The sequence below is a fragment of the Cervus elaphus genome, chromosome 11 (assembly GCF_910594005.1).
Source record: "Cervus elaphus chromosome 11, mCerEla1.1, whole genome shotgun sequence".
NCBI lineage: Eukaryota > Metazoa > Chordata > Mammalia > Artiodactyla > Cervidae > Cervus > Cervus elaphus.
In genome coordinates this window covers 100,838,130-100,864,306 of record NC_057825.1, presented here as the reverse complement: position 1 = coordinate 100,864,306, position 26,177 = coordinate 100,838,130, and the positions used below count along the sequence as shown (strand labels likewise).

At 46.6% G+C, this 26,177-nt stretch overlaps 2 protein-coding genes and 1 non-coding gene across 5 annotated transcripts in view; 1 reads left to right on the top strand and 2 right to left on the bottom strand.

Moving 5' to 3' along the window:
- Positions 1-3,415, top strand: part of BUB1 (BUB1 mitotic checkpoint serine/threonine kinase) — a 33,174-nt gene extending 29,759 nt beyond the window's left edge. For both annotated transcript variants that reach the window (XM_043918762.1, XM_043918763.1), the window contains 5 exons: positions 1,156-1,317; positions 1,488-1,645; positions 1,748-1,922; positions 2,629-2,735; positions 3,103-3,415. In XM_043918762.1, the coding sequence (XP_043774697.1) occupies positions 1,156-1,317; positions 1,488-1,645; positions 1,748-1,922; positions 2,629-2,735; positions 3,103-3,298 (798 nt within the window). In that variant the 3' untranslated portion in view covers positions 3,299-3,415. The remainder of the gene's footprint in view (positions 1-1,155; positions 1,318-1,487; positions 1,646-1,747; positions 1,923-2,628; positions 2,736-3,102) is intronic.
- Positions 3,416-8,689: 5,274 nt separating this feature from the next.
- The window catches only part of LOC122704048 (two pore calcium channel protein 2-like), a 51,606-nt gene continuing 34,118 nt past the window's right edge, over positions 8,690-26,177 (bottom strand). Inside the window, exons 11-20 of one of the 2 annotated variants that reach the window (XM_043918761.1) lie at positions 24,065-24,250; positions 22,670-22,731; positions 21,114-21,201; positions 19,650-19,719; positions 18,180-18,399; positions 17,881-17,971; positions 13,936-14,049; positions 13,582-13,706; positions 9,315-9,481; positions 8,690-8,733 (exon numbers count right to left, since the gene is read on the bottom strand). In XM_043918761.1, coding sequence (XP_043774696.1) covers positions 9,351-9,481; positions 13,582-13,706; positions 13,936-14,049; positions 17,881-17,971; positions 18,180-18,399; positions 19,650-19,719; positions 21,114-21,201; positions 22,670-22,731; positions 24,065-24,250 — 1,087 coding nt within the window. In that variant the 3' untranslated portion in view covers positions 8,690-8,733; positions 9,315-9,350. Of the gene's footprint in view, positions 8,734-9,062; positions 9,482-13,581; positions 13,707-13,935; positions 14,050-17,880; positions 17,972-18,179; positions 18,400-19,649; positions 19,720-21,113; positions 21,202-22,669; positions 22,732-24,064; positions 24,251-26,177 lie in introns of those variants that run through there. The other variant, XM_043918760.1, reaches the window with a different exon arrangement.
- On the bottom strand, positions 15,040-15,148 carry LOC122704121. The gene has a single exon (XR_006343748.1). It is a non-coding gene; the product is annotated as a U6 spliceosomal RNA (small nuclear RNA).

Here is a 26,177-nt window from a genome sequence, read left to right as displayed (position 1 = left end):
AGGCTTTGGTGTAGTCAATAAAGCAGAAGTAGATGTTTTTCTGGAACTCTTGCTTTTTCAATGACCCAATGGATGTTGGCAATTTGATTTCTGGTTCCTCTGCCTTTTCTAAATCCAGCTTGAACATCTGGAAATTCTCGGTTCACATCCTGTTGAAGCCTGGCTTAGAGAATTTTAAGCATTACTTTTCTAGCATGTGAGATGAGTGCAATTGTGTGGTAGCTTGAACATTTTTGGCATTGCCTTTCTTCGGGATTGGAATGAAAACTGACCTTTTCCAGTCCTGTGGCCACTGCTGAGTTTTCCAAATACCCTGGCATATTGAGTGCAGCACTTGCACAGCATCATCTTTTAGGATTTGGAATAGCTCAACTGGAATTCCATCACCTCCACTAGCTTTGTTCAAAGTGATGCTTCTTAAGGCTCACTTGACATTGCACTCCAGGATTTCTGGCTCTAGGTGAGTGACCACAGCATCATGATTATCTGGGTCATGAAGATCTCTTTTTGTATATTTCTTCTGTGTATTCTTGCCACCTCTTCTTAATATCTTCTGCTTCTGTTAGGTCCATACCATTTCTGTCCTTTATTGTGCCCATCTTTGCATGAAATATTCCCTTGGTATCTCTAATTTTCTTGAAGCAATCTCTAGTCTTACCCATTCTGTTGTTTTCCTCTTGTTTCTTTGCATTGATCCCTGGGGAAGGCTTTCTTATCTCTCCTTGCTATTCTTTAAAGCTCTGCATTCAAATGGATAAATCTTTCCTTTTTTGAAATCAAATTGCAACAGAGGGTGCCTGCATTCAAGCCTTGGTCAGGGAACTGGACCCCACATGCCACAACTAAGACTTTGCATGCTGAATCTAAGACCCAGCACAGCCAAATAAATATTAAAAGAAATAGTCTTTTTAAAAAAAGATAGCAGTGGTTTCATTTAGATCTGTTGTCAGCACTTAGGAAACAAACCTGTCCCACGGGATTCAGAACTGCCTTGCCGCTAAAATTACCTTGCAGCAGTCCCCATCCTGCAGCAGCGATTCATAGCTTGTCATCACTTTTCCACCCGTGCCCTTTTTTTTTTGGATGAAGTTGCTTTCTTGCGGTCATTTTCCAGAACATGAGCTGGGTGTGAATGTTACATTACCTGCTTTGCAGGTCCAGAAGCCTCCCAACCTCTGGGAATTCTACATTGGGACCCAGCTGATGGAGAGACTGAAGCCAAGTATGCAACACATGTTTATCAAATTTTATTCGGCCCACCTGTTCCAGAACGGCAGCGTGTTAGTAGGAGACCTCTACAGTTACGGCACGTTGTTAGTAAGTGTGATGCTTTGATGACACAAGCATGAAGTACCTTTTTTGCTTTGCACATCCCTTTTTGCACTTGAAGGTTTTATTGGAGTGGTGGGTGGGGCAAAGCTCTTGGTTTGAAATTTCATTAATCATGGGCAGCCAACTCAGAACATTCCACTGTCCATTGTTTCTAGAATGCCATTAATCTCTATAAAAATACCCCTGAAAAAGTGATGCCTCAGGCACTAGTCCTCGCTTTTGCTATCAGAATGCTCTGCATGATCCAGCAAGTCCATGACTGTGAAATCATCCATGGAGACATCAAGCCAGACAATTTCATACTCGGAAACAGGCAAGTGTTGCACTTTGAACGGGTACTTCTCTGACCATCTCCCCCAGCAGCCTTTTATTTTCTGTGTTTACACAGCCTGGTGCTTATTTGTGTTTAACACAGATTTTTGGAACAAGACAGCAAAGATGATGACTTATCTGCCGGCTTGGTCCTGATTGACCTGGGTCAGAGTATAGACATGAAACTTTTTCCAAAAGGAACTGCATTTACAGGAAAGTGTGAAACTTCTGGTTTCCAGTGTATTGAGATGCTCAGTAACAAGCCATGGAACTACCAGGTAGAGAACTAGAGAGATCTGAAAACATTTCCTGTATTACATTCACTGCAGTCTTGACATGAATTTGGCCATCCAGATGGTTTGAGCTGGTGTAGTTGTTTTCAGCTGTGGACACATCACACTTCGCAAGCTTGGGGTGCAGTTCAGAAACCACAGCCAGCCCCTGGGGGAGGGGAGGGCGTCCACGGGATTGATGCTGTACTGGCCTCTGTGATAGGATGAACGGCACGGTAGCCCAAGAAGAACAGAACTTCCTGAGATGCTCCGTCAGGAGGTGGTGGGTGATCTGCCATCTTTGGAAGCCTCCAGCAAAGCCTAGACGGCCACTCATAGGGCATGTCAGTGTGAGGGCTGACACGTGGCTTCCAAAATTCTTTGAAATCCTGTGACTGTTTCCTATGATTTATTGTATTTGCTGCATAACTTGGGCAGACATGATAATATACTCACATGTAAATTATAATTTTAATCATTGATACATACCCATATTTTCATTTTCTTTTATTAAAAAACTTTATTTTGTATTGGAGCATAGCCAATTAACAACATGGTGATAGTTGCAGGTGGATGGCGAAGAGACTCAGCCATCCAGACGCATGTATCCTTTCTCCCCAGACGCCCCTCCCATCAGGCTGCCCCTTAACACTGAGCAGAGCTCCCTGTGCTGCACAGGGGGGCCCGCTTGATACCCGTATTTCCTTTACAGATTGATTACTTTGGAGTTGCTGCAACCGTATACTGCATGCTTTTTGGCACTTACATGAAAGTGAAAAATGAAGGGGGCATCTGGAAGCCTGAAGGTCTCTTTAGAAGGTGGGTATTAGCACTGGTGCTACAGTGGGAAGGATAAGTAGAGTAGAATGTTGCCTTCTGTCTGGTGGAAGATGGATCTTTGCCACGAGCATCCATGCCTCGGGAAGCAGGGTGACATAGCACAGTCCTGGCCCTCCGTGCAGTGAGAAAGTTAAGCGGTTCTGTTTCTCCATTCGTAACTTTTGTTCAATAAGGTGTGCGTAGACATTTAATTGAACCTCCAATTTCTCTTAGTTATAATAGAGTCAACATTTCCATTCTGGATGCATTAAGTTGGGTTTAAGTGAGTGAAGTCAGATGCAAGACTGGGTTGTCGTGCGTGTTGAAGGCTACACTGCATCCTTCTTTTACGGCTTTGTCTCAACAGGCTTCCTCACTTGGACATGTGGAATGAATTTTTTCACATAATGTTGAATATACCCGATTGTCATCATCTTCCATCTTTGGATTTGTTAAGGCAGAAGCTAAAGAAAATATTTCAAGAACACTATACCAGCAAGATCAAGACCCTGTGTAACAGGCTAATTGTACTGCTCTTAGAATATAAGCGTTCTCGGAAATAAAATATGGACACTCCCTGGAGATCACCTTGTAAATACTTGCCCATTCACTCAGTACCTCAATGTCTACATTTATTATTATTGTAAATGTTTCTTAAAAATAAAAGCCCACAAAGTATATCCATGTGACATAGTTGTTACAGATATTTCAATAAAATACACAACAGGATAAGGTCCCTGCCTCGCAGCTGATTTCACTGCTTTTGGGGTGGATGTGAGCATTTATGAGAACAGTCTGCAGAGGAACATTCTCTGAAAGCACTTTTAAAACACTGACCTGTTTACTTTAAGCCAAAAAAGAGCCATGTCAGGTTTTTCCCCCCAAATTTAAAGGTTTATATTTGTGTAAAATAAGCAAAATTTCCCCAAATATATCCAGCAGACTTCACGTTTTTATGAATAAAATGTGCATGTCCTTTATATATTATAACTATATATATATATGTATATATGTGTGTGTGTGTGTGTGTGTGTGTATGTATATTTGTATAGCTCCCCAAGTGACGCTAGTGGTAAAGAACCCGCCTGCCAGTGCAGGAGACATAAGAGGTTCCATCCCTGGGTCGGGAAGATTCCCTGGAGGAGGGCATGGCAACCCGCTGCAGTGTTCTTGCCTGGAGAATCCCATGGACAGAGGAGCCCGGCGGGCTACAGGCCGGGGGTCACACAGAGTTGGACACGGCTGAAGTGCTTAGCATGCATACATGTCCTTTGTCATACGTGTTCTTCATTCTATTCATGGGAAATAACGCAGGGATAAATCTTAAGCGTCTGTTTTTTAAAAGTACCATAAAAAAGACTATCCCAGATCTTGAAAGTAGTCATGCATCATTAATTAGCTCTGAAATAACAGCAGCCAACATCACTCATTGACCAGCGCCTGCATTAGAAGGTGAAGTCTCAACCACTGAACCACCAGGGAAGTCCTGCAAATATGTTTTTATTTTAAAAATAATATAACCTACATGATTGATTAAACATATCCTCAAATTAGAAGGAAACCAATATTAGATTTACTCACAGTGTCAAAACAACTGAGCACTGATAAAGACAGAATTGTGGGATTTTTTTCTTTCCTCTTGAAAATGTTTTCAGTGGAAACAAAACTAGAGCAGATAAGGGTGCTGTTTTACAAAAGTCAAAGTGTCAGTTGCTCCGTCATGTCCAACTCGGCAACCACATGGACTGTAGCCTGCCAGGCTCCTCTGTCCACGGGATTCTCCAGGCAGGAATACTGGAGTGGGTTGCCATTCCATTCTCCAAGGTATTTTCCTGACCCAGGGGTCGAACCCAGGTCTCCTGCATTGCAGGCAGATTCTTTACCGTCTGGGCCACCGGGGGAGCCCCCTGCTGTACTCAACTCAGAGCCAAATGAGTCCATCTGTGAAAAACTGCTGTGGCGCCTTCTTGTCTTGGGCAGGGAGGACGCTTGGCCTCTGCTTCCAGCCCCTGTCACCATGTTCTGCCTCCCTGCCAGCCCCTTTGCTGTTACTGAATCTTCAGCCCCATCACACCCAAGACACACTCCATGTCCTTCACACCAACAACCTCAACCTGACCAGCGTCATTTCAGCACTGCTGCCGCCCATCTGGTGCCCAACCTGTGCCAAGGACTCCACTCACCACCTGCACGGGCAGCTACAGCCTTGTCCCCAGGGAGGAAGACTCCATCGAAACAAAAGAAGTCATTTTATTAAATACGCACTTCAGGAAAGTAGATCGTTTTTGGTGGTTGGTGGTGGTAGTGATGGGTTTTGGGTTTTTTGTTTTTCTCCATTTCATGGTACAAACTGCAGCAGTTGTCTTCATTTCATTATAAATTAGTTGTCTGGAGCACACACACATACACACCTTATCTGCACAAGGACACAAGCTCTGCATCCAAAGGGCAACTGAGGGACTTCCCTGGTGGTCCAGTGGTTGACTTTGCCTTCCAGTGCAGGGGGTAAGATCCCACAGGCCTTGGGCCAAAAAAATCAAAGCGTACAAAACAGAAGTAACATTGTAACAAATACAATAAAGACTTTAAAAATGGTCCCTATTAAAAAAACCTTAAAGGAGGTGGGGTGGGGGGCAACTGAGATGGATGCCACAGACAGCAGTGTTGGGGGCAAAGAAACCTCCAACTCACCAATGGAGACTCGAGTTCCCTGGGGACAGAGCTGGGTTCCATTTACCCCATGTCTCGAGCTAAGCAAGGGCCCCGCTCATCCTAAGGGCCCAGGTATGGGCTGGATTCACCAAGGTTCAGATTTAATAAGTACTTGGGCTTCCCTTGTAGCTCAGTCGGTAAAGAATCTGCCTGCAGTGCAGGGGACCCGGGTTCAATCCCTGGGTTGGGAAGGTCCCCTGGAGAAGGAAATGGCAACCCACTCCAGTATCCTTGCCTGGAAAATCTCATGGACAGAGGAGCCTGGTGGGCTGCAAGCCATGGGGTTGCAGAGTCAGGCACGACTGAGTGACTTAAGTTACACTTGGGTCAAGGTCTTTCCCATTCATTCCTGCTCCCTTCTGCTGCCACCTGCTCCACATTCCCAGTCCCAGCTGAGAACAACGCTGGTTACCCCAGAGACTCTGAGATTCCTGCTACCAGTGCCTCTTCGCTTTGGATTATATCTGTGTCTAAGGCAATAGTTCCAAAAGGTACTTTTTCCTAAGATGCACCCAAGAAACCACAAGCGTGGCCCAGGCATATCAGAAATAAGCACTCAGAGATGGTTGAGCATCGGCATGATATGTGAACACACCTGCAACGCTGTTCCTCCACACCTTCTCCATCTCTGGTCCCAGCAGTGTCCTTGGTCCTCCTTTTCCCTCATCAAATCAATCCATCTGCCCCATTGGTTCTATTCTGAATGGTTCAGATGAGCCCATTTCTGGATTGGTCCGGCTGCAGGCAGGCTAAGCTCCAGTAACAGAGAACCCACACGAGGCAGCTTAGAGAAGACAAAGGCAATTGTGACCTCTCGTCAGTCTGGGGTGGGCAATCCTGTGCTAATGCTGACCCTGCTGTGCCGGACAGAGGCTCCCAGGATGTTCTGGTGGCTGCCGTTTCCCAGCAGAGCTGGACATCGTTCCCAGGGGCAAGATCTGCGAGCTGTGGACCCCAGCTGAGCTCACAGCCCACAGACCAGACACAACCAAGTTGGCTGTGTCTCTCGCCAGGGAGCTGAGAAATGATGTGCCCAGCTGGGAGCCCAGGTGCCAAAATGTGGGGGTGACTAGTCCCCTAAAAGGTAGAAGAAAGACCTGGAGGAAAGTGGCCACAGCGGCCACCCCTCCTGCCCCTTGTCCCCTGCCTTACACTGTAGGCAGCTGCCGGGGCGGGATGGTGCCCCACTGGCTGCTGCAAGAAAGTGGTAACCCGATCCTAGGCGTCTGACCCTGAGACCTGCTTTCCTCCTGCGGTGGTGGTGGCTGGGTCCTTTCTGACTCTTGTGAGTCCACTCCTCCTGTAGGGCTCACACTTGAAAAAAGTTACGTAACAAAGTTTCCTCCACTATTAATACTGAACATGTGGAACATGCATAGGTCCATGAGCAGGTGAATAAATCAAGAGACACAGATGGCATGGAACACTCCACAGCATTCTGTGTGTTATTTGTGTCTGCACTTCATGAAACAACTATTAGTAAGTGAAAAAAGCAAGACATTGAATTAAACATGATAAACGTCATGACATCCCATTTAGGATAAAAGACGCAATGATACAGGGACTTCCCTGCTGGTCCAGTAGCTAAAACTTCTCGCTCCCGGTGCCGGGGCCCAGGTGCAATCCCTGGTCAAGGAACTTAGAGCCTGTGTGCTGCACCTAAGACCAGGCACAGCCTAAGTGAATACATATAAATTTTTAAAATGCAACGATATATTAATACACATGACATCCACGGCTGTAAACGGGTAGGTTTAGCTCCAGAAAGATAAGCACACCTTCAGCAGTTCCCCTGGAAAGGGTGTCAGATGTGAGTGGGAGGATGAGAGAGGGGCTGAGGGTAAGGGGGAGGGGAGGGGATGCTTAGGGAGCTGGGATGGACATGCGCACACTGCTATATTTAAAATGGATGGCCAGCAAGGACCTGCCGTGCAGCATGGGGGATTCTGCTCAACATGTGGCAGCCTGGACGGGAGGGGAGTCTGGGGGAGAAGGGATCCATGTATATGGATGGCTGAGGCCCTTCACTGTTCACCTGAGACTCTCAAACATTGTTAATCGGCTACACCCCAACACAAAGTAAAAACTTTACAACATAGAAAAGAGCAACTTCTGGCTTTTTGCTATATTTCTGTATTGAATGTTTTACAATGACTGCATCGTTTCTAAATAATTAAAAACAGAAATGGCCAGCATATTTTCAAATTTAAAAAATTAAGTTGCCACAAGTCCATTTAGCTTAATCCTTTACATAATGATAAATGTTAAATATACAAAAAAATAAGAGAGGTCTGCATGGATGGCAGGACTCCACAAATCCCAACAGATGGGTCAGCGAGGCCCCCATCTGCTGGGAATTGTGGCGGTGATGGAATTCCAAGCACCAACGCTGAACACCAGCTTTCTGGGTTTTAACCCGGAAGGTTAAACGCCGTCTGGAGCACATAGTCAGAGCTCCAACCACCGCCCCCTCCCCAGGCCACACAGTCTGGGAGGGAGGTACCATCTGCCCCAGATTTGCAGGTGAGGATGCGGGGCCCAGAGAGTTTAGGTGGCATGGTCAGTGGGGAGCCAGGCAGCAAACCAGTGCGGCCCGAGTCCTGGCCCTGAAGCCTTCACTGTGCACCAGGTCACCCTCAGAACAAGGGAAGGTCCCTCCCAGGCCAGGCTCAGCTGCCACCCTGACATTCAGAGGCCTGAGGTCAGGAAGCCGCACTCCTCGCCGGCCAACCCCCTTGCTCAGGACAGGGCCAGTGACAAGGTGCAGAGGAACCAGGAGTCCTGCCCTGCCGCCTCTGGAGAGGATTCACTTACTCAGGACGCAGTTGTGATCAGCAGTAGTCAGAGTCACAGAGAGAAGACAGAATGGTGGCCAGCAGGGGCTTGGGGAGGGGGTGTGAGGAAGTCACTGCTTCACGGTACAGAGCTTCCTTCGGGGCAATCAGAAGTTCTGCAGGTCTGTTGTACAATGACATGAATATACTTAGAACTACTGAGCTGACGCGCACTTAGAAATGGTTATGATGGTAAATTTCATGTTGTCTATTTTACCACAATTAAAAACGTTTTAAATACAATGAAAAATGTTAGTCGTTCAGTCGTGTCTGACTCTTTCCGACTCTATCTGCAGCCCAGCAGGCTCCTCTGTCCACGGGATTCTCCAGGCAAGAATATTGGAGTGGGTTGCCATTTCCTCCTCCAGGGGATCTTCCTGACCCAGGGATTGAACTTGTGTCTCCTGCTTGGCAGGCGGATTCTTTACCATCCGAGCCACCAGGGAAGCCCTTTAAATAAAATAAATTCTTTTAATTTCCCAGAAGGAGGAGGTCACTGTATTGAGAGATTTGAAATGGGAAAGTGGCCTCAGGGAGCAACTGACTCAAAATCTTGCTATAACTGTAATTTAATTCAAGAAATTTTGAGAGCCTCCCTTGAAAAAGAAGCAATTGTGACAGAATTTGATCTTCACATTCATATTGTTCTTCATTTCGAATAAACACTGGATCTAAAAGCTACCACACTACGACATGTTCCTTTAGCATATTTCGGTATTTTAAATTCATTCATGTAACACCACAGCACAGTATTCATTTAGTAAAATAGCAAAGTATCATATAAAAATAAAGAAAATCTTTTATATATCCATCAAAAGGACTTACATGTATGAGCAATGCCCTCTACAAACTCCTTATAGATTTTCCTCTCCTTACTTCTATGATCAGCTCTAAGCATAACCCCAGTGGGACCACACAGAGCCGACGACTCAGGATGGCCAGGGCGACTCACAATCTTATCAAAACACAGATGGGAACCCGGGCTGAGAAAGTAACCTCTAGGTAGGAAACGCGAACAGTGACTATAGCTTATCTTGGTTTCCAGTCGTAGACGTTTCCAGGCTCGGGATCAGGCACTGTTATCAAAATTGGGCTTCTTGGGTGAGAAGTTCAGAATCTCCTCCAAGGAAGGGTCTTTACCCTCTGGAGCTATTTCAGACTCAAACATCTGCTGCAACAAAGTGTCCACCGTCTTGTACTCTGGGAGGAAGGAGAAAGGGCACATGGAACCTGACTGTGGGGGGAGAAGGGGAGCACCCAGCCCCTCAGAGCTGGGCTTTCCCGAAGGAGGACCTCAGAGCCCATCCCAAGGAGCTCCCAACCCCCTCGGAGGCTCCGGAGACCAAGGAGAAGGTCCCCCTTAAAGGAGGCAGGAGGACCACCTCTGAGGTGGCATACCCATCCCACTCCTTCCCGCCCCCCGCCCCCCCCCGCCTCCCCGTCTATGCTGTGCTGTGTTTAATTGCACGGTGTCCCCGCCAAAGCCCCAGCTGGAATTCAGACAGGTGTGGGTTCACTCGATGTTGTTTAGTTGCTAAGTGTTATCAACTCTTGGTGACCTCTGGACTGCAGCCCACCAGGCTCCTCTGTCCACGGGATTTCCCAGGCAAGAATACTGGAGCAGGTTGCCATTTTTTCTCCAGGGGATCTGCCCGACCCAGGGATCAAACCCACATCTCTTGCATTGGCAGGTGGGTTCTTCACTGCTGAGCCACCAGGGAAGCCCCCTTGGGTTTACTCAGTCAATCCATAACTCACTGCAAATCAGTAAAGGAATTAAACAGCTGATGTTAACAACCCCGTGCCCCAGGCACATTGAGAGGCCCTGGGAATACAGTTCAGTTCACTTCAGTCTCTCAGTCATGTCTGACTCTTTGCAACCCCATGGACGGCAGCACACCAGGCCCCCCTGTCCATCACCAACTCCCGGAGTTTCCTCAAACTCATGTCCATTGAGTCGGTGATGCCGTCCAACCATCTCATCCTCTGTCATTTCCTCCTCCTCCCACCTTCACTCTTTCCCAGCCTCAGGGTCTTTTGAAATGAGTCAGTTCTTCGCATCAGGTGGCCAGAGTATTGGAGATTCAGCTTCAGCATCAGTCCTTCCAATATTAAGGACTGATTTCCTTTAGGATTGACTGGTTGGATCTCCTTGCTGTCCAAGGAATTCTCAAGAGTCTTCTCCAACACCACAGTTCAAAAACATCAATTCTTTGGCGCTAAGCTTTCTTTATAATCCAATTCTCACATCCATACATGACTACTGGAAAAACCACAGCTTTGACTAGATGGATCTTTGTTGGCAAAGTAATATCTCTGCTTTTTAATATGCTGTCTAGGTTGGTCATAGCTTTTCTTCCAAGGAGCAAGCATCTTCATTTCATGGCTGCAGTCACCATCTGCAGTGATTTTGGAGCCCGAGAAAATAAAGTCTCTCACTGTTTCCATTGTTTCCCCATCTATTTGCCATGAAGCAATGGGACCAGATGCCATGATCATAGTTTTCTGAATGCTGAGTTTTAAGCCAGCTTTTTTACTCTCCTCTTTCACTTTCATCAAGAGGCTCTATAGTTCTTCTCTTTCTACCATAAGGGTGGTATCATCTGCTTATCTGAGGTTATTGATATTTCTCCCAGCAATCTTAATTCCAGCTTGTGTTTCATCCAGTCCAGCATTTTTCATGATGTACTCTGTGTATAAGTTAAATAAGCAGGGTGACAGTATACGGCCTTGCTGTACTCCTTTCCTGATTTGGAACCAGTCTGTTCCATGTCCAGTTCTAACTGTTGCTTCTTGACCTGCATACAGATTTCTCAGGAGGCAGGTCAGGTGGTCTCGTATTCCCATCTCTTGAAGAATTCTCCACAGTTTACTGTGATCCACACAGTCCAAGGCTTTGGCGTATTCAATAAACCAGAAGTAGATGTTTTTCTGGAACTCTCTTGCCTTTTTGATGACCCAATGGATGTTGGCAATTTGATCTCTGGTTCCTCTGCCTTTTCTAAAACCAGTATGAACATCTGGAAGTTCACAGTTCACGTCCTGTTGAAGCCTGGCTTGAAGAATTTTGAGCATTACTTTGCTAACGTGTGAGATGAGTGCAGTTGGGTGGTAGTTTGAGCATTCTTTGACATTGCCTTTCTTTGGGATTGGAATGAAAACTGCCCTTTTCCAGTCCTGTGGCCACTGCTGAGCTTTCCAAATGTGCTGGCATAATGAGTGCAGCACCTTCACAGCATTGTCTTTTAGGATCTGAAATATCTCAACTGGGACTCCATCACTTCCACTAGCTTTATTCGTAGTCATGCTTCCTAAGGCCCACTTGACTTCAAATTCCAGGATGTCTGGCTCTAGGTGAGTGATCACACCATCATGGTTATCTGGGTCATGAAGATCTCTTTAGTGTAGTTCTTCTGTGTATTCCTGCCACCTCTTCTTAATATCTTCTGCTTCTGTTAGGTCCATACCATTTCTGTCCTTTATTGTGCCCATCTTTGCATGCAATGTTCCCTTGGTATCTCTAATTTTCTTGAAGAGATCTCTAGTCTTCCCCATTCTATTGTTTTCCTCTATTTCTTTGCACTGATCACTGAGGAAGGCTTTCTTGTCTCCTCTTGCTGTTCCTTGGAACTCTGCATTCAAATAGGTATATCCTTCCTTTTCTCCTTTGCACTTCACTTCTCTTCTTTTCACAGTTATTTGTAAGGCCTCCTCAGACAACCATTTTGCCTTTTTGCATTTCTTTTTCTGGGGATAGTCTTGATCCCTGTCTCCTGTACAGTGTCATGAACCTCCATCCATAGTTCTTCAGGCACTCTGTCTATCAGATCTAGTCCCTTGAATCTATTTGTCACTTCCACTGTAATCGTAAGGGATTTGACTTAGGTCATACCTGAATGGTCTAGTGGTTTTCCCTACTTTCTTCAATTTCAGCCTGAATTTGACAATAAGGAGTTCATGATCTGAGCCAGAGTCAGCTCCTGGTTTTGTTTTTGCTGACTGTATAGAGCTTCTCCATCTTTGGCTTCAAAGAATATAATCAATCTGATTTCAGTGTTGACCATCTGGTGATGTCCATGTGTAGAGTCTTCTCCTGTGTTGTTGGAAGAGGGTGTTTGCTATGAGCAGTGCGTTCACTTGGCAAAACTCTGTTAACCTTTGCCCTGCTTCATTCTGTAGTCCAAGGCCAAATTTGCCTGTTACTCCAGGTATTGCTTGACTTCCTACCCCACTCCCCTATAGTGAAAAGGACATATTTTCTGGGTGTTAGTTCTAGAAGGTCTTGTAGGTCTTCACAGAACCATTCAACTTCAGCTTCTTTAGCATTGCTGGTCGGGGGATAGACTTGGATTGCTCTGATACTGAATGGTTTGCCTTGGAAACAAACAGAGATCACTCTGTCATTTTTGAGACTGCATCCAAGTACCGCATTTCAGATTCTTTTGTTGACTATGATGGCTACTCCATTTCTTCTAAGGGACTCTTGCCCACAGTAGTAGATATATGGTCATCTGAGTTAAATTCACCCATTCCAGTCCATCTTAGTTCGCTGATTGCTAGAATGTCGATGTTCACTCTTGTAATCTCCTGCTTGACCCCTTCCAATTTGCCTTGATTCATGGATTTAACATTCCAGATTCCTATGCAGTATTGCTCGTTAGAGCATCGAACTTTACTTTCATCACCAGTCATATCCACAACTGAGTATTGTTTTTGCTTTGGCTCCATCTCTTCATTCTTTCTGGAGTTATTTCTCCACTGATCTCCTGGGCATACAATGGAGAACAAAAAAGATACAGCCCTGCACCTGTGGAGCTTTGAGTCTGCAGAGAAGACAGATGGTGACCAGGCAGTCACTCAGCAATGAATGTGCGTCTGACCGGTGCTAAAAGGTGGGGGGGAGCGCTGGGGGGGAGCTCACAGGAGCACCTGACCTCTTGGGGAGCCCAGGATGCTTCCCCAAGGAAGTACTACCTGAGCAGAGACCTGTAGGAGAGGCCTTGATTAGGCAAGGGGGGTGGGATGGGAACAGGGGGAGAAAGCAGCATGCGCAAGGGGCCTGTGGCAGGATGGAGCAGGGGAGCCATGGAAGTAGGGCCAGCAGGACCGAAGGGCAAAGGCTCAGGGGGTGCTGGGCTGAGACACTCACGGGAACCAGAAATGGGGCCCCGAGCCCACGGCAGGTCTTTATCCTTGACCCACAGAAAGCCCCTGAAGGTCAGGTTTGCCCTCTGGAAACATCACACCAGCTGCTATGAGAAGGATGGATCAGAGGAAGTTCCAGTTGGGTTAAAACTTACTTTTTGATGCAATTCTAAAGTACAGTCCTTTCAAGGCCTTCTTTCTGTTGTCTCCATCATCCGCACTGAAGCCACTGTCCTTGGTGTCCATGTGGTCAATGAGCCCCCCGTCCTGCACTTCTTCCCTTCAGGGAGGAAGACGCGTGTGAACATGGCTGAGTCCCGCAGCTGAGTCCCTCTCTGTCCTCCCAGCCGTGGCCCCACATCACGCGTGCAGCTGGTGAGGGTCTCTGAGAACTGGCACCCAGGAGCCAGCTGGCTGCCAGGGGACCTCGGGGGTTAAAGGTGGTCAGGACCCTGCCAAGAACATCCCACCTCCAAAGCCCATGAGCCGTGTCAGGAACTGCTACTCACTCTTGGACCCCCACTCCAAGCTCCTGAATCTTCTTCTCAATAGCAGTTTCCACTTCACTCTTTTCTAACGAATACGCCACAAAAAAAGCCTCCAAGATGAACGCTATGAAAATACTGAGAAAGAATAAAAGGCAGAGGGTGTTATGTTGAGTCAGCCGTGGTCTAGGTGATGGGAAATCATAATGCCAAAGAGTTTTCAGGTCCAAATGAGAAAAAGGCTGCCCATCTTTGCAAAGAAAACATAACATGAAGAAGAAATAACAAAATGTCTTTCAAGCATTGGGCACAACTTTCTTTCACCTGGAAAATCATTCTTCCTCTACATCCTATTTAAACAGTGACTATTAAGAAGAACATTACAGCATACTAACACATATATATGGAATTTAGAAAGGTGGTAACGATAACCCTATATGCAAAACAGAAAAAGAGACACAGAAATACAGAACAGACTTTTGAACTCTGTGGGAGAATGTGAGGGTGGGATATTTCAAAAGAACAGCATGTATACTATCTATGGTGAAACAGATCACCAGCCCAGGTGGGATGCATGAGACAAGTGCTCCAGCCTGGTACACTGGGAGGACCCGGGGGAATCGGGTGGAGAGGGAGGTGGGAGGGGGGATCGGGATGGGGAATACGTGTAAATCCATGGCTGATTCATATCAATGTATGACAAAAACCACTGAAATGTTGTGAAGTGATTGGCCTCCAACTAATTAAAAAAAAAAAAAAAAAAAGAAAGAAAAGAAAATAGAGGGTTTTTTAATTCACAATTTTTAAAGATTATATTCCAGTTATAGTTATTATAAAACACTGGCTATATTCCCTGTGTTGTAGCTTATGATAAGTCACTTCAGTCATGTCTAAGTCTTTGGGAATCTAAGGACTGTAGCCCACCAGGATTCTCCAGGCAAGAATACTGGAATGGGTTGCCATACCCTTCTGCAGAGGATCTTCCTGACCCAGGGATCAAACTCGAGTCTTATATCTCCTACATTGGTAGGCAGGTTCTTTACCCCCAGCGCCACCTGGGAAGCCCATCCTTGTATCTTATTTTATATGCAACAGTTTGTACCTCTTAATCCCCTACCCCTATATTGCAAAAGTATGAAATGATTCACCAATTTGTGTGTCATCCTTGTGCAGGGGCAATGTGAATCTTCTTTGTATACAGTTCCAATTTTATTACAAGTGTTGCCAGACCAAGCACAAAAATACAGTTTACGGGGAAACTTGGGCCAAGTAATGGTTGACAGACAACTCTCCATGAATGTCTCATGTTTCTGCACATGAGATCTGGATCCTGTCTGGATCCTGGAGCAAAGGCACGGGAGTCAATTTAGGGATGTCTTAATTGGAAAAAAAATTCACTTATGGAAAACCCGAACTTTTTGACCACCCCAGTACACTAGCCTCTGGAGATGTCCCATGGTACTAAAGCCTGGTGCTGCCTCCTCCCCAGAGACCACTGTGGCTAGCACAGACCTCTCCTCCCCAGAGAACTGCTTACATTCAAGAGTAAAAATAAGGTCTTTCTTGAACTTGCTTACAAAATGGAAACAGACTCACAGACTTGAAGAATGAACTTCTGCTTGCCAGAGAGGAAGAATGGGGGGAAGGGATAGTTAGGGAGTCTGGGATGGACATGTACACACTGCTGTATTTAAAATAGATAAACTTTTTGAAATTTAGTAACGTTTATCTTTTTGCCAGTTTTTCTAAATGTCCTCTGGACATCTAACAACAACATATGAGATAGAAAAATTTTAATATGTTTGTGTGGGATATGATTAATATAAATTAAATATAAATCTATTATATTTAAATTATTAATGACATCATTCAAGATGCTCCTATTCTTATTTTTTCTGCACTTGATAAAATATTCTCAAAAAAAAAAAAATATTCTCAAAGAAATGTTAATATGTCTCACTATGATTATTTATTTTTTCTTTTCCCTTATATTTCTTCTGATTTTGCTTTATTATCTTTGTTTCTTTGCTGTTAAGGTATCTAACAGTTTATGATGTCTATCTTCTTTGGGAATTGTACCTTTTATCATTAAAATTTTTCACTTTTGTTTAATTTAAAATAAATTTTAAAAAATAAAGTAAAACAGAAAACCAACAGGGACCTTCACATCTAGCACAGGGAACTCTGCTTAATGTCACATGGCCGCCTGGAGGCGAGGAGAGTCTGGGGGAGAATGGATACATGTATATGAATGGCTGAGTCCCTTCCCCGCTCACTTGAAACCGTCACATTGCTAACTGGCTATACTCCAAAACAAAGTAAAAAAGTTTTAAAATAAGGTATTTCTCTTTTTCTCTCTCTTTCCAGAGGGGAGGATGGGCAGGTCTTCCCAGATATACAGATTAGAGTTTCCTCATTTTGAATTTCTCGTTCTAAAGTCCAGTCCGTCCAGCTGGCCCTCGTCTCGCTGCTTAGTGGGGATTAGGGCTCAGGAAACAGACCCAAGTATTGCTCTGGCTACAGCTTCTGCCATGAGGAGTAAGCCATCTTTGTCTTGGACCCGAGGTGTCACACTTTGTCATTACACACGCACGGCACACGTGCACGATGACCTGTCAATCTGAGAGTAGGGAACCCCAGCCCCTTCACCACCTTGACTTAACACGATGCTGATGGAGCCCCGGCTTCACCACCCCATACCTGGGGCGGAGAGCAGCAGAAAAACCCCCACAGCTTTCCACGTTGCCCCGGCCCACCGCAGCATTCTGAAAATCTCTCTGAGAGCCACTGGGAGGCGTTTCTCTCCTGTTCCTGCTGCTGTTCCGTCCAGACTCTGCAGGCCCCGCAGCGCCGAGCGGCTCTTCCCTCCCCTCCCTCTACTGGGACGTGGTTGAGCCAAAGCCAGCGGGTTGGCGGCCAAAGCAGCCTTGATGTCACAAGGCCCGGGGCTGGGCTGTCACGCTGAGAATTGTGTGCCCTGGGCGCTGAGAAGCGTACAACAGCCAGAAAACATCTCTGGGAAAAAACTCAGCGATCAAGGGCTTCCCTGGTGGCTCAGTGGGAAAGAATCCATTTTGATCCCTGATCTGGGAAGATCCTACATGCTGCGGAGCAACTACTGAGCCTGTGCTCTGGAGCCCATGAGCCTCGAGTACTGAAGTCCACGCACCCTAGAGCCTGTGCGCTGCAAAAAGAGAAGCCACTGCAAGGAGAAGCCCATACATCACAACGAGAGTAGTGCCCACTTGCTGCAACTAGAGAAAAGCCTCAGCAGCAACCAAGGCCCAGCACAGCCAAAGAATAAATACATAACCAAAATTATTTAAAAAACGAAAACCTGTGACCAAGGGAACCCAGAGGCCCACAGGGAACAAGGGAACTAGAATCAGAGAGTGGCAAGCTGGAGGGAAAGCCCTCTCAAGTGCTGAGAGGTCACAACTGCTTTCAAACAATGGCTGAGTTCCCCCACCCCCCAGAAGACAGATCAGGACAGAACTGGAACCACTGAATAGAATTAACCCGTGGCACCTGCCCATTTTACCTGTGCGAGGACAGGTAAGGACCAGAGCTGGACGACAAGAAAACTAACTCATTCAGGTTCTAACGCGTCCCAGGACTTGGGCAGATGTCAGCAGAGGGTGGGTGCAAGTCACAAGGATGTTCATCCCAGTGGGGAAGGGTAGGGAGACCTGCCCAGACCCTAGAGCCCTTCTGACCCGAGCAACTTGCGAGGCTATGAGATGTATGCGACATACCGACATGCACAGCTGGCTGACACCGAAGAACAGAAGTGTGGATAGAAGTTAGACGCCTCCCTTCTGGTGTCCTGGGCATCCAGCAGGGGAGACGTGACCCACCCACAAGGAACTGCAGGGTGGAGCCAGGGAGGGGGAGGTGGGAGCGGCTGTAGGTCTGAGCTGGGGCTGGGGGCAGGCAGACCAGGAAAGGCCCACTGGCAGGAGAACTCACTTCACGATGAGAATGACGACCACAACGTGGAAGCCGATGAAATACAGCTTTGCTGCCTGGTGTGTCACGAGGGCAAAGCCATCCGCGAGGAGTGCAAAGCTAAGGCACCAAACCTGCAAGGTTGCTGTTTAGTTGCTCAGTCATGTCCCACTCTTTGTGAACCCCTGGACTGTAGCCCACCAGGCTCCTCTGTCCACGGGATTTCCCAGGCAAGAATACTGGAGCGGGTTCCCATTTCCTTGTCCTTCCAGAAGCTGCTCTGAGCATCCCCCACCACGCCTGCTCCTCAGAAAGGATATTGTGCCACTGGTTAACCACGGTGAGCTCCGTCAGCAGGATGAGTGAGGACGCCAGGTCATTGAAGTTGTTCTTGCAGTACCTGCCTCGGGCAAATGCTGAGTCTTTTAAGGCTGGGTTCCCACATACCAGGGCATCAGGACTGCCAGAACCGGGGTCCAAGAAGTGCACTTTGCCGTGGAATGCTTCCATCCCAATGATGGCAAACGCATAGTAGACCACCTAGGGTGGGCGGCAGCGGTCATGGGGTGGCATGCGGGGTGAGGGGAGGCAGGAGGACATGGACATGGGTGGGCCAAGTGACAACAGCCAGCAGAAAAGGTGGCTACCCTCATTCCAGGAATGGCTGCCCCCTAGCCAGGAGTTCCAGCAACCTCAGGAAAAAGGGTGGGTGGGGTCTGCCCATCGACCACTGGGTAGTTCAGGGACAGGAAACACACCGGCTGGGCCCACCTTGACCTCTCCCAGAGTCTCCACTTACAAAGTCAAAGTGATGCCGCTAACAAGTCAGGGGGTTAAATTTGCTATTGTTGTTCACTCCTGTCTGACTCTTCACAACCCCATGGAATGCAGCCTGCCTGGCTCCTCTGTCCATGGGATTTTCCAGGCAAGCATACTGGAGGGGGTTGCCATTTCCTTTTCCAGGGGGGTTTTCTGACCCAGGGATCTAACCCACATCTCCTGAATTGCCAGGTGGATTCTTTATTGTTGAGCCACCAGGAAAGCCCAAGTCATTAGATTTTGCATATTTGTCATATTGTGCACATTTGTCGTACTGTATAGCGATTTCCCAGTAGAGTTTAAAAAACAATCCAGATACAAGAGCCATGCACTGGAAGGAGCTTAAATCCCTGAGAACCACCTGGTGGTTAGGGCTAGGAATACCCCCTGGACTGTGGGTGAGAAAGAAACTTCGACAAGATTAACCCACTGAGGCTGGGGTATTTATCATAGCAGCCAGTGTACCTAAACTGTTTGCATGTATAAATGCCTGACGTTTATACACATTTGCTATTTCTAAAAATGGGTCCTAGAAACCACTGAACTCATTGATTTCAACTCTCTTTCTTCCCCTCACTTAAAATAAGGCTCAGAGAGAGCTGCTAAGAATGAATCTCTTAGACTTTCCTGGTGGTACAGTGGCTAAGAATCTGCCTGTCAAAGCAGAGGACACAGTTTGATCCCTGGTCTGGGAAGATTCCATATGCCTTGGGCAACTAAAGCCTGTGTGCACCAACTAATGAGCCCAGATGCTGCCACTACTGAAGGCCTAGAATTTGCGCTCTGCAACAAGAAAAGCCACCGCAATGAGGAGTCCACCCACTGCATCGGAGAGTAGCTGCTGCTCAGCAAAACTAGAGAAAGCCCAAGCAAAGCAACGAAGACCCAGTGCAGCCAAAAATGAATAAGTAATTTTTAACAACTGAACATCTTACCACTTGCTTCACGTGGATCAGAAAGAGAACACTCACCAAGACCAGGCCGCCGAATGTCAGCATTGTGGGGCCAATGTTAATTAAGGTGGTCACGATCACCCGGAACCTGGGATAAAATGAAGTTTCTGACGCAAGGAAAAGGGCAGGTAAGAATAAAGCTGACACCATCCTAGCACCTTTGGTTCAATGCCTCTCCCTCCTGTCCTGGGTCTGTTCTCTAAATGCCTCTAGGAATCTGCCTTTACAATTTTGTCAGTGTCAGTTCATCTACCGAACTGGGTGGGAGGGGCAGCAGGTGGTTAACTTGTATTTCACCTAGAGCAATGCAAGGCAGTCAAAAAAAACAAAAACATGAGAAAGATAATCAGTTTCACCAGTAAGACAGAGGTGGGTTTTGAGGCTGAAAACCCATCCAGCCTGGGTGGACCAGCGATTAAGACTTTACCTTTCAAGGCAGGTGGGTGAGGGTTCGATCCCTGGTTGGGAAGCTAAGATCCCTCGTGCCTTGTGACCAAAAAAACAAAACATAAAACAGAAATAATATTGTAATAAATTCAATAAAGACTTTAAAGATGGTCCACAACAACAAAAAAGAAACTTAAAAAAAAGAAAAACCATACAGTCTCATCTGATTTTTTTCCTCCACCTTTTTCTTCATCAAAAATCCAGTCTGTATTAAAGCTTCCTTGGAGACTTAGGTTGAAAGAGTGAGTATTTTGTGGGATAGCAGGCCAGTCCTCGAATGGAGGCATCCCCCTATACTCCTAGAAAGTAACCTAGCCTTTCCAAAACAGAGTGGGTTTTTCCAGGTTTGGGGATCTGACTCCTAGGTTTGTGTCCTAGTTCTGTTTCTTTCTAGCTATGCAACACTGGGGAAACTACTCACTCTCTCTGAGCTTCAATGTCATGACCCATGAACTCAGGATCATTAAAGCCCCTACATCAAGCATTGTTGGAAGGATTTGACAAGCTCCAATACTTTGGCCACCTGATGCAAAGAGCTAGCTCATTGGAAAAGACCCTGATGCTGGGAAAGATTGAAGGCAAGAGAAGGGGATGACAAAGGATGAGATGGCTGGATGGCATCACCGACGCTATGGACATGAGAATGAAGGACAGGGGAGCCTAGAGTGCCGCAGTTCATGGGGTCACAAAGAGTCAGACGCGACTTAGGGACTGAACAGCAACAAGACGATGGTTATCACACTGTTACCATGAGCCGCCATCATGACATGCAAGCACAGCTGAGGGACCAGGTCACGGGGATGAAAGTGACGGACTGAATTCCTGCCCTCAGGGAGCTGCCACGTAGGTACCCGTCACCATCTTCACAGGCTCCCTGCCCCAGCCCACTGCCCCCGGAGAACCCAGGTCCTCTATACAAGTTCCACCCTGGGTACACAGGTGGGCGTGCTTCTAGCTCCCAGGCTCCAGTCTCTGTCAAGCCCCAGAAAGGAGAAACCACCCAGGGGCAACGGTTCCCCATGGTTTCATCCTTACCTCTGGATGCTGACGATGACCCGTAAGAGCCGGAGTATTCTCAAAATCAAGACAATATCCAGTATCTGCTGACTGTTGTATTTTCTCGCTGGAAAAAGAACACAGTCAACTCACAATGTTCTTTCTGAGCACCTCCAGCTCCTCCTTTAATTCAACGACGCCTGAGACTCTGTGCGTCCTAGGGAAATGCACATCTCACTTCAAGAACAGGGTGATGGCTCCGAGCAATAAGGAAGGGAGGGCTCACCAAGCTGATCAGAGCTGAGCTGAGCAGCCCTGCCAGTCCTAGAGCAAAGACTCATGAGCACAGGACCAGACTTCAGACCATCGTCAAGAAGTGACTGTGGGTCCCGTTCTATGGAACACGTTTCAGCAAGCCCTTCTCCCCCAGCATTCATTTCATAGTCAGGTTAAGAAGCTACTCTGTCTGGAATTCCCTGGTGATCCAGTGGTTAAGAATCCGACTGCCAATGCAGGGGACCTGGGTTCAATCCCTGGTCTGGGAAGATCCCACATGCCTCGGGGTGACTAAGCCCATGCCACGACTACTGAGCCTGTGTTCTAGAGCCCGTGCTCTGCAGAAGAGAAGCCACTGCAATGAAAACCCACAAGCCTATGCACTGCAACTAGAGAAAAGCCACACGCAGCAATGAAGACCCGGCACAGCCAAAAATATAAATAAATAAAAATTTGAAAAAAAAAAAGAGAACCTGCTTTATCTGTAAATAATCCTCTCTGCCTTCTATAGGAAGGAGTGTGCAGGGTGGTGAGGGCACATGTGGGGAAGCCAGAGGAGGGTAGAAAGAAGAGGGTGGGAGGATGGTGGGCAGAGGCTGATGGTACAGCTGGATCCAACACGGGCAGGGACCAGCATGGGCAGAAGGTCAAGGATGAGCCCTGAGACCAAGGGCAGTTTTGGAGAAATAACCAGGTGAGCGTTTGGTATGATGATGCCTACAAATGAATCTCTACATAAAGAAGGCTGAGCACCGAAGACTTGATGCTTTTGAACTGTAGTGCTGGAGAGGACGATTGAGAGTCCTTTAGACTGCAAGGAGATCAACCCAGTCAATCCTAAAGGAAATAAGCCCTGAATATTCATTGGAAGGACTGATGCTGAAGCTGAAGCTCCAATACTTTGCCACCTGATATGAAGAAGTGACTCATTGGAAAAGACCCTGATGCTGGGTAAGATTGAAGGCAGGAGGAGAAGGGGATGACAGAGGATGAGATGGTTGGATGGCATCACCGACTCGATGGACATGAGTTTGAGCAAACTCCGGGAGATGGTGAAGGACAGGGAAGCCTGACGTGCTGTGGTCCATAGCATCGCAAAGAGTCAGACACGACTAAGCAACTGAACAACAACCATAGAGCTAAACACAGACAAAGCTACCATCCCTCTCCAGAACATGGGACGTTTTTACTGATTCTCTTTCATCCCCCTGCATTGCTCCAAACACCCCTAAGAGGGCACCGTGGATGTTCTACAAAGATTACTGATTAAACACATGATCCAGGAAGCAGAGAAGCTGGGAGTCGGTGACGACACTGACCTTGAATGGTGGTGTTGGCCACAGTGGCCAGCAGGGCTGCGATGATGATCACCGTATCGAACCTAACAGTGAAGAAGCAGCATCAGTAAGAAATCGAGAGAAAAGTCTGTCAAGCTCAGGATACAGTGAATCCTAAGAAAATGCTGAACCCAATCTCCTAGGGAAAGCCAAGATCCAGCCATCAAACTCATTTCCATGATTTTTAGGACAGCAGATACAAAGAAAGAAACACGGTGTTTGATCACTGACTGGCTGGTCCAGTGAACCATTCCGGGAAATCTGTAGAAATCAACCAATTCATATCACTCTGCCTTCCAACATTGCTACATACTTGCAAGAACACTTTGACACATTTTCAGAATACACAGTATAATCTTTCTTGGCATTAATTTTACTAAATGCATTGCAACTTAATTTTTTTTTTCTTTTTGTGTTTTGGCCACACTGAACAATGTGTGGGATCTTAGTTCCCTGACCACGCATCAAACCCACATTCCCTGCATTGGAAGCATGGAGTCTTAACCACAGGACCACCAGGGGAGGTTCTGCAACTTTCTAATTAAAGATGAAATTCATCATGCCATTACTTTTCTTTCTGACAAGGGTGCCATGGTCCTGGACAACACAAGTCAGGTCTCTCCTGCTGGGCCACACAAGAACTCCAGTGAGTTTCTCGGCACTGAAAGCAGTGACCACAGAAATCCAACTTTCCAAGCTGTGTCCTCCTAAAGTTGGTGTTCCGTGATGCCCGACACTCAGCGGCACCCGAGATGGTGGGCAGCATGCGGGCGATGGTTTGAGGCTGGCAGGTACCCAGCCTGGAGGAGAGAAGGGCACAAGAGACACACCCAGCCCAGGAAAGAGCTCACTAAGGTCCTCATCATCCAGCCACGCAGGCCGTGTTTTTTGATAATAAGACTAGAGTGTGGGGCCCGGCAGTTCTGGAGACAACTGTCTCACTGGGTGTGTGTCCTAAGATCCCTTTTCAAATTCAAGATGCCATGATCTGTGATTCTAATTTTAGCCAGTCATTCGAACTGACATCATAAACCACAGCTCTGACAACCGGATGTTCCCATGCCCTCAAGACTCATTATAAGAAGCCTGGGGGCTCCCCTGGAGTCCCAGTGGTTAAGATGACATGCTTTCACTGCAGGGGGCGCAGGTTTGATTCCTGGGAGGACTAACAACCAAGATCCCTCAGGCTCTGCAGCATGGTCAAAAAAAACAAAACAAGACTAATGAACAAAAAACAAAAAAGAAACCTCAAAACTAGGCAGATGAAGCTTGAAACACTCCACACTGTATTCCCACAGGGTGACAGGAAGCCCCTGTCTTCACCCATGATCCCCCCACCACACACACACACACAAAAAAAAAAACACACAGACTCACCAGTTCCAGAACTGATTCCTTCCAAAATAAGCTCTGGGTTCATACGTGTACAATTTCAGGAGAATCTCAATGATATACAGAGAAAGGAAAAGCCATTCTGCGTAGGAAATTAAGGAGTCTTTCTCATCCAAAGCAATGAATATGGTGTTTATTAGAATGATGACATCGTAAACCCAGACAAAAATCCTGGCAGCAGGGAAAAAAGAAGAGATTCTGTCGTATATTGCAGTTAAAAAAGAAAAAAGCAGGTTTAGAGCCCTACAGGGAAAAATGTGTTTCCTGTCAATGTGATGAATGGGATACACTCACCACCTCCCCCTCTACCAACACACACACACACACACACATCCACCCCTCATGGAAAGAAAGGCCCCAGCATGGTCAGGGCCCTGACATTCACCTGCCTCCCAGGCTTTCCTGCCAAGGAGAAAATGAAGGCAGAGTGAGGGAGCAGGACGAAGGCCTAGTGTTCCCAAGTGCGCCTTTCCAGCACAGCGGCTGGGTCAGAGGAAAGGTCCGGTAGAATCAGGGGGCAGGGAGAAGGTTTGGGTACCACTGTATCTCTACTGCTTGTCCCTGGAAAACTGGAATCCTTTGCTAAGAAAGCTCCTAAAAACTTCTTTTTTTTTTTTAAACCAAATTCTCTTTTATTTTACTTTTCTAAACAGGTTAAGATTATTTTAACAATATTTTCTTTTTAACACAGTACACCCAAAATACTATCTGCTTAACATGTAATGATCATAAAAATTATAAGCGAGATATTTGGCAGCCTTTTTTGGTATGAAGTCTTTGAAATCCGGCATGTGTGTGTGTCTTTTTGTGTGCCTTTTTTAAAAATTGGGATACAGTCACTTTACACACACATGAGACTTCCAGGGAGTCAACATGTCCTATTTTCTCACCAAGTCACGGGTAAAAAGGGATGAAAAAAATGTGATATTTGGGCTCAGGCTCAACTTTTCAATGACAGAGCGGGTTGCCCCAAGCAGGCATCTGTGCTCTGTGCTCCAGAGAATCCTGGGTGAATCCTGGATGAATCCTGGATGTGGCCGCAGGAAGATAGAGTCCTAACCCACTGTTCTGGGGAAGTTTCAGACTCTAGGGGCCAGCCCTGGATGCCACATGTAGACACACAAACATCCATCACGTGAAACACATCTGTAGCTCAATGTCAAGATGAATGGAAAGGACCCTTCACATAAAGGGTTTTGGTTAATATAGAACATGGGCACTGAAAGGGATATTTACCTACATCATAGGCTGGGCTACTTTCAAGAACTTCTGAACCATTTACTTTCTTTAAAATAAAAAAAGATTTATTTATTTGCAACAGGTCTTAGCTGTGGCATGTGGGATCTTAGATCTTTGTTGCGGCATTCAGGATCTTTAGTCATGGCATGGGGGATCTAGTTCCCACCAGGGACAGAACTTGGGTCCCTTGCACTGTGAGTGTGGAGTCTTAACCACTGGACCACCAGGGACATCCCATCATTCACTTTTATGAGACAATAAATTCAAAGAAGGCAAGAGGGGGAATCTCTGCTGATAGGAGTATTCCAGGCAACACATAGTGAAAATAAGGTCTCCAACCAGGTTGAAGGACTCTTTCTGGAGCACATCGTGCTGTTCAGTCGCGTCTGACTCTGCGACCCCATGAACTGCAGCACTCCGGGCTTCCCTGTTCTTCACCACCTGCCGGAGTTTACTCAAACTCACGCCCACTGTATTGATGATGCTATCCAACCATCGGCCTGCCCCTCATTCTCCTCCTGCCCTCAATCTTTCCCAGCATCAGGGTCTTTTCCAATTAGTTGGTTTTCACCAAGTCCATCTACTTGAGAATAAAAGATTCAGTTGACATTCTTAACGGTCATTCCAGTGATGCTAACTCACGTCTTCTTACCATATACTTTACAGAGTCAAAATACCACACTTGCCATCAACTTCCTAATGACTCTGATAGGGCTGGAACTTTCTGAAATCAGAGAGTGATTAGCTTCCCTGACTCAGAAAGCACAGCCAGTTTGTGACTCTTGAGCATTAAAAAAACAAAAACAAAATCGAAGAAGGAAGCGTAGTCTAAAAGCCTGGCCTCTGGCTAAGGTTAAAC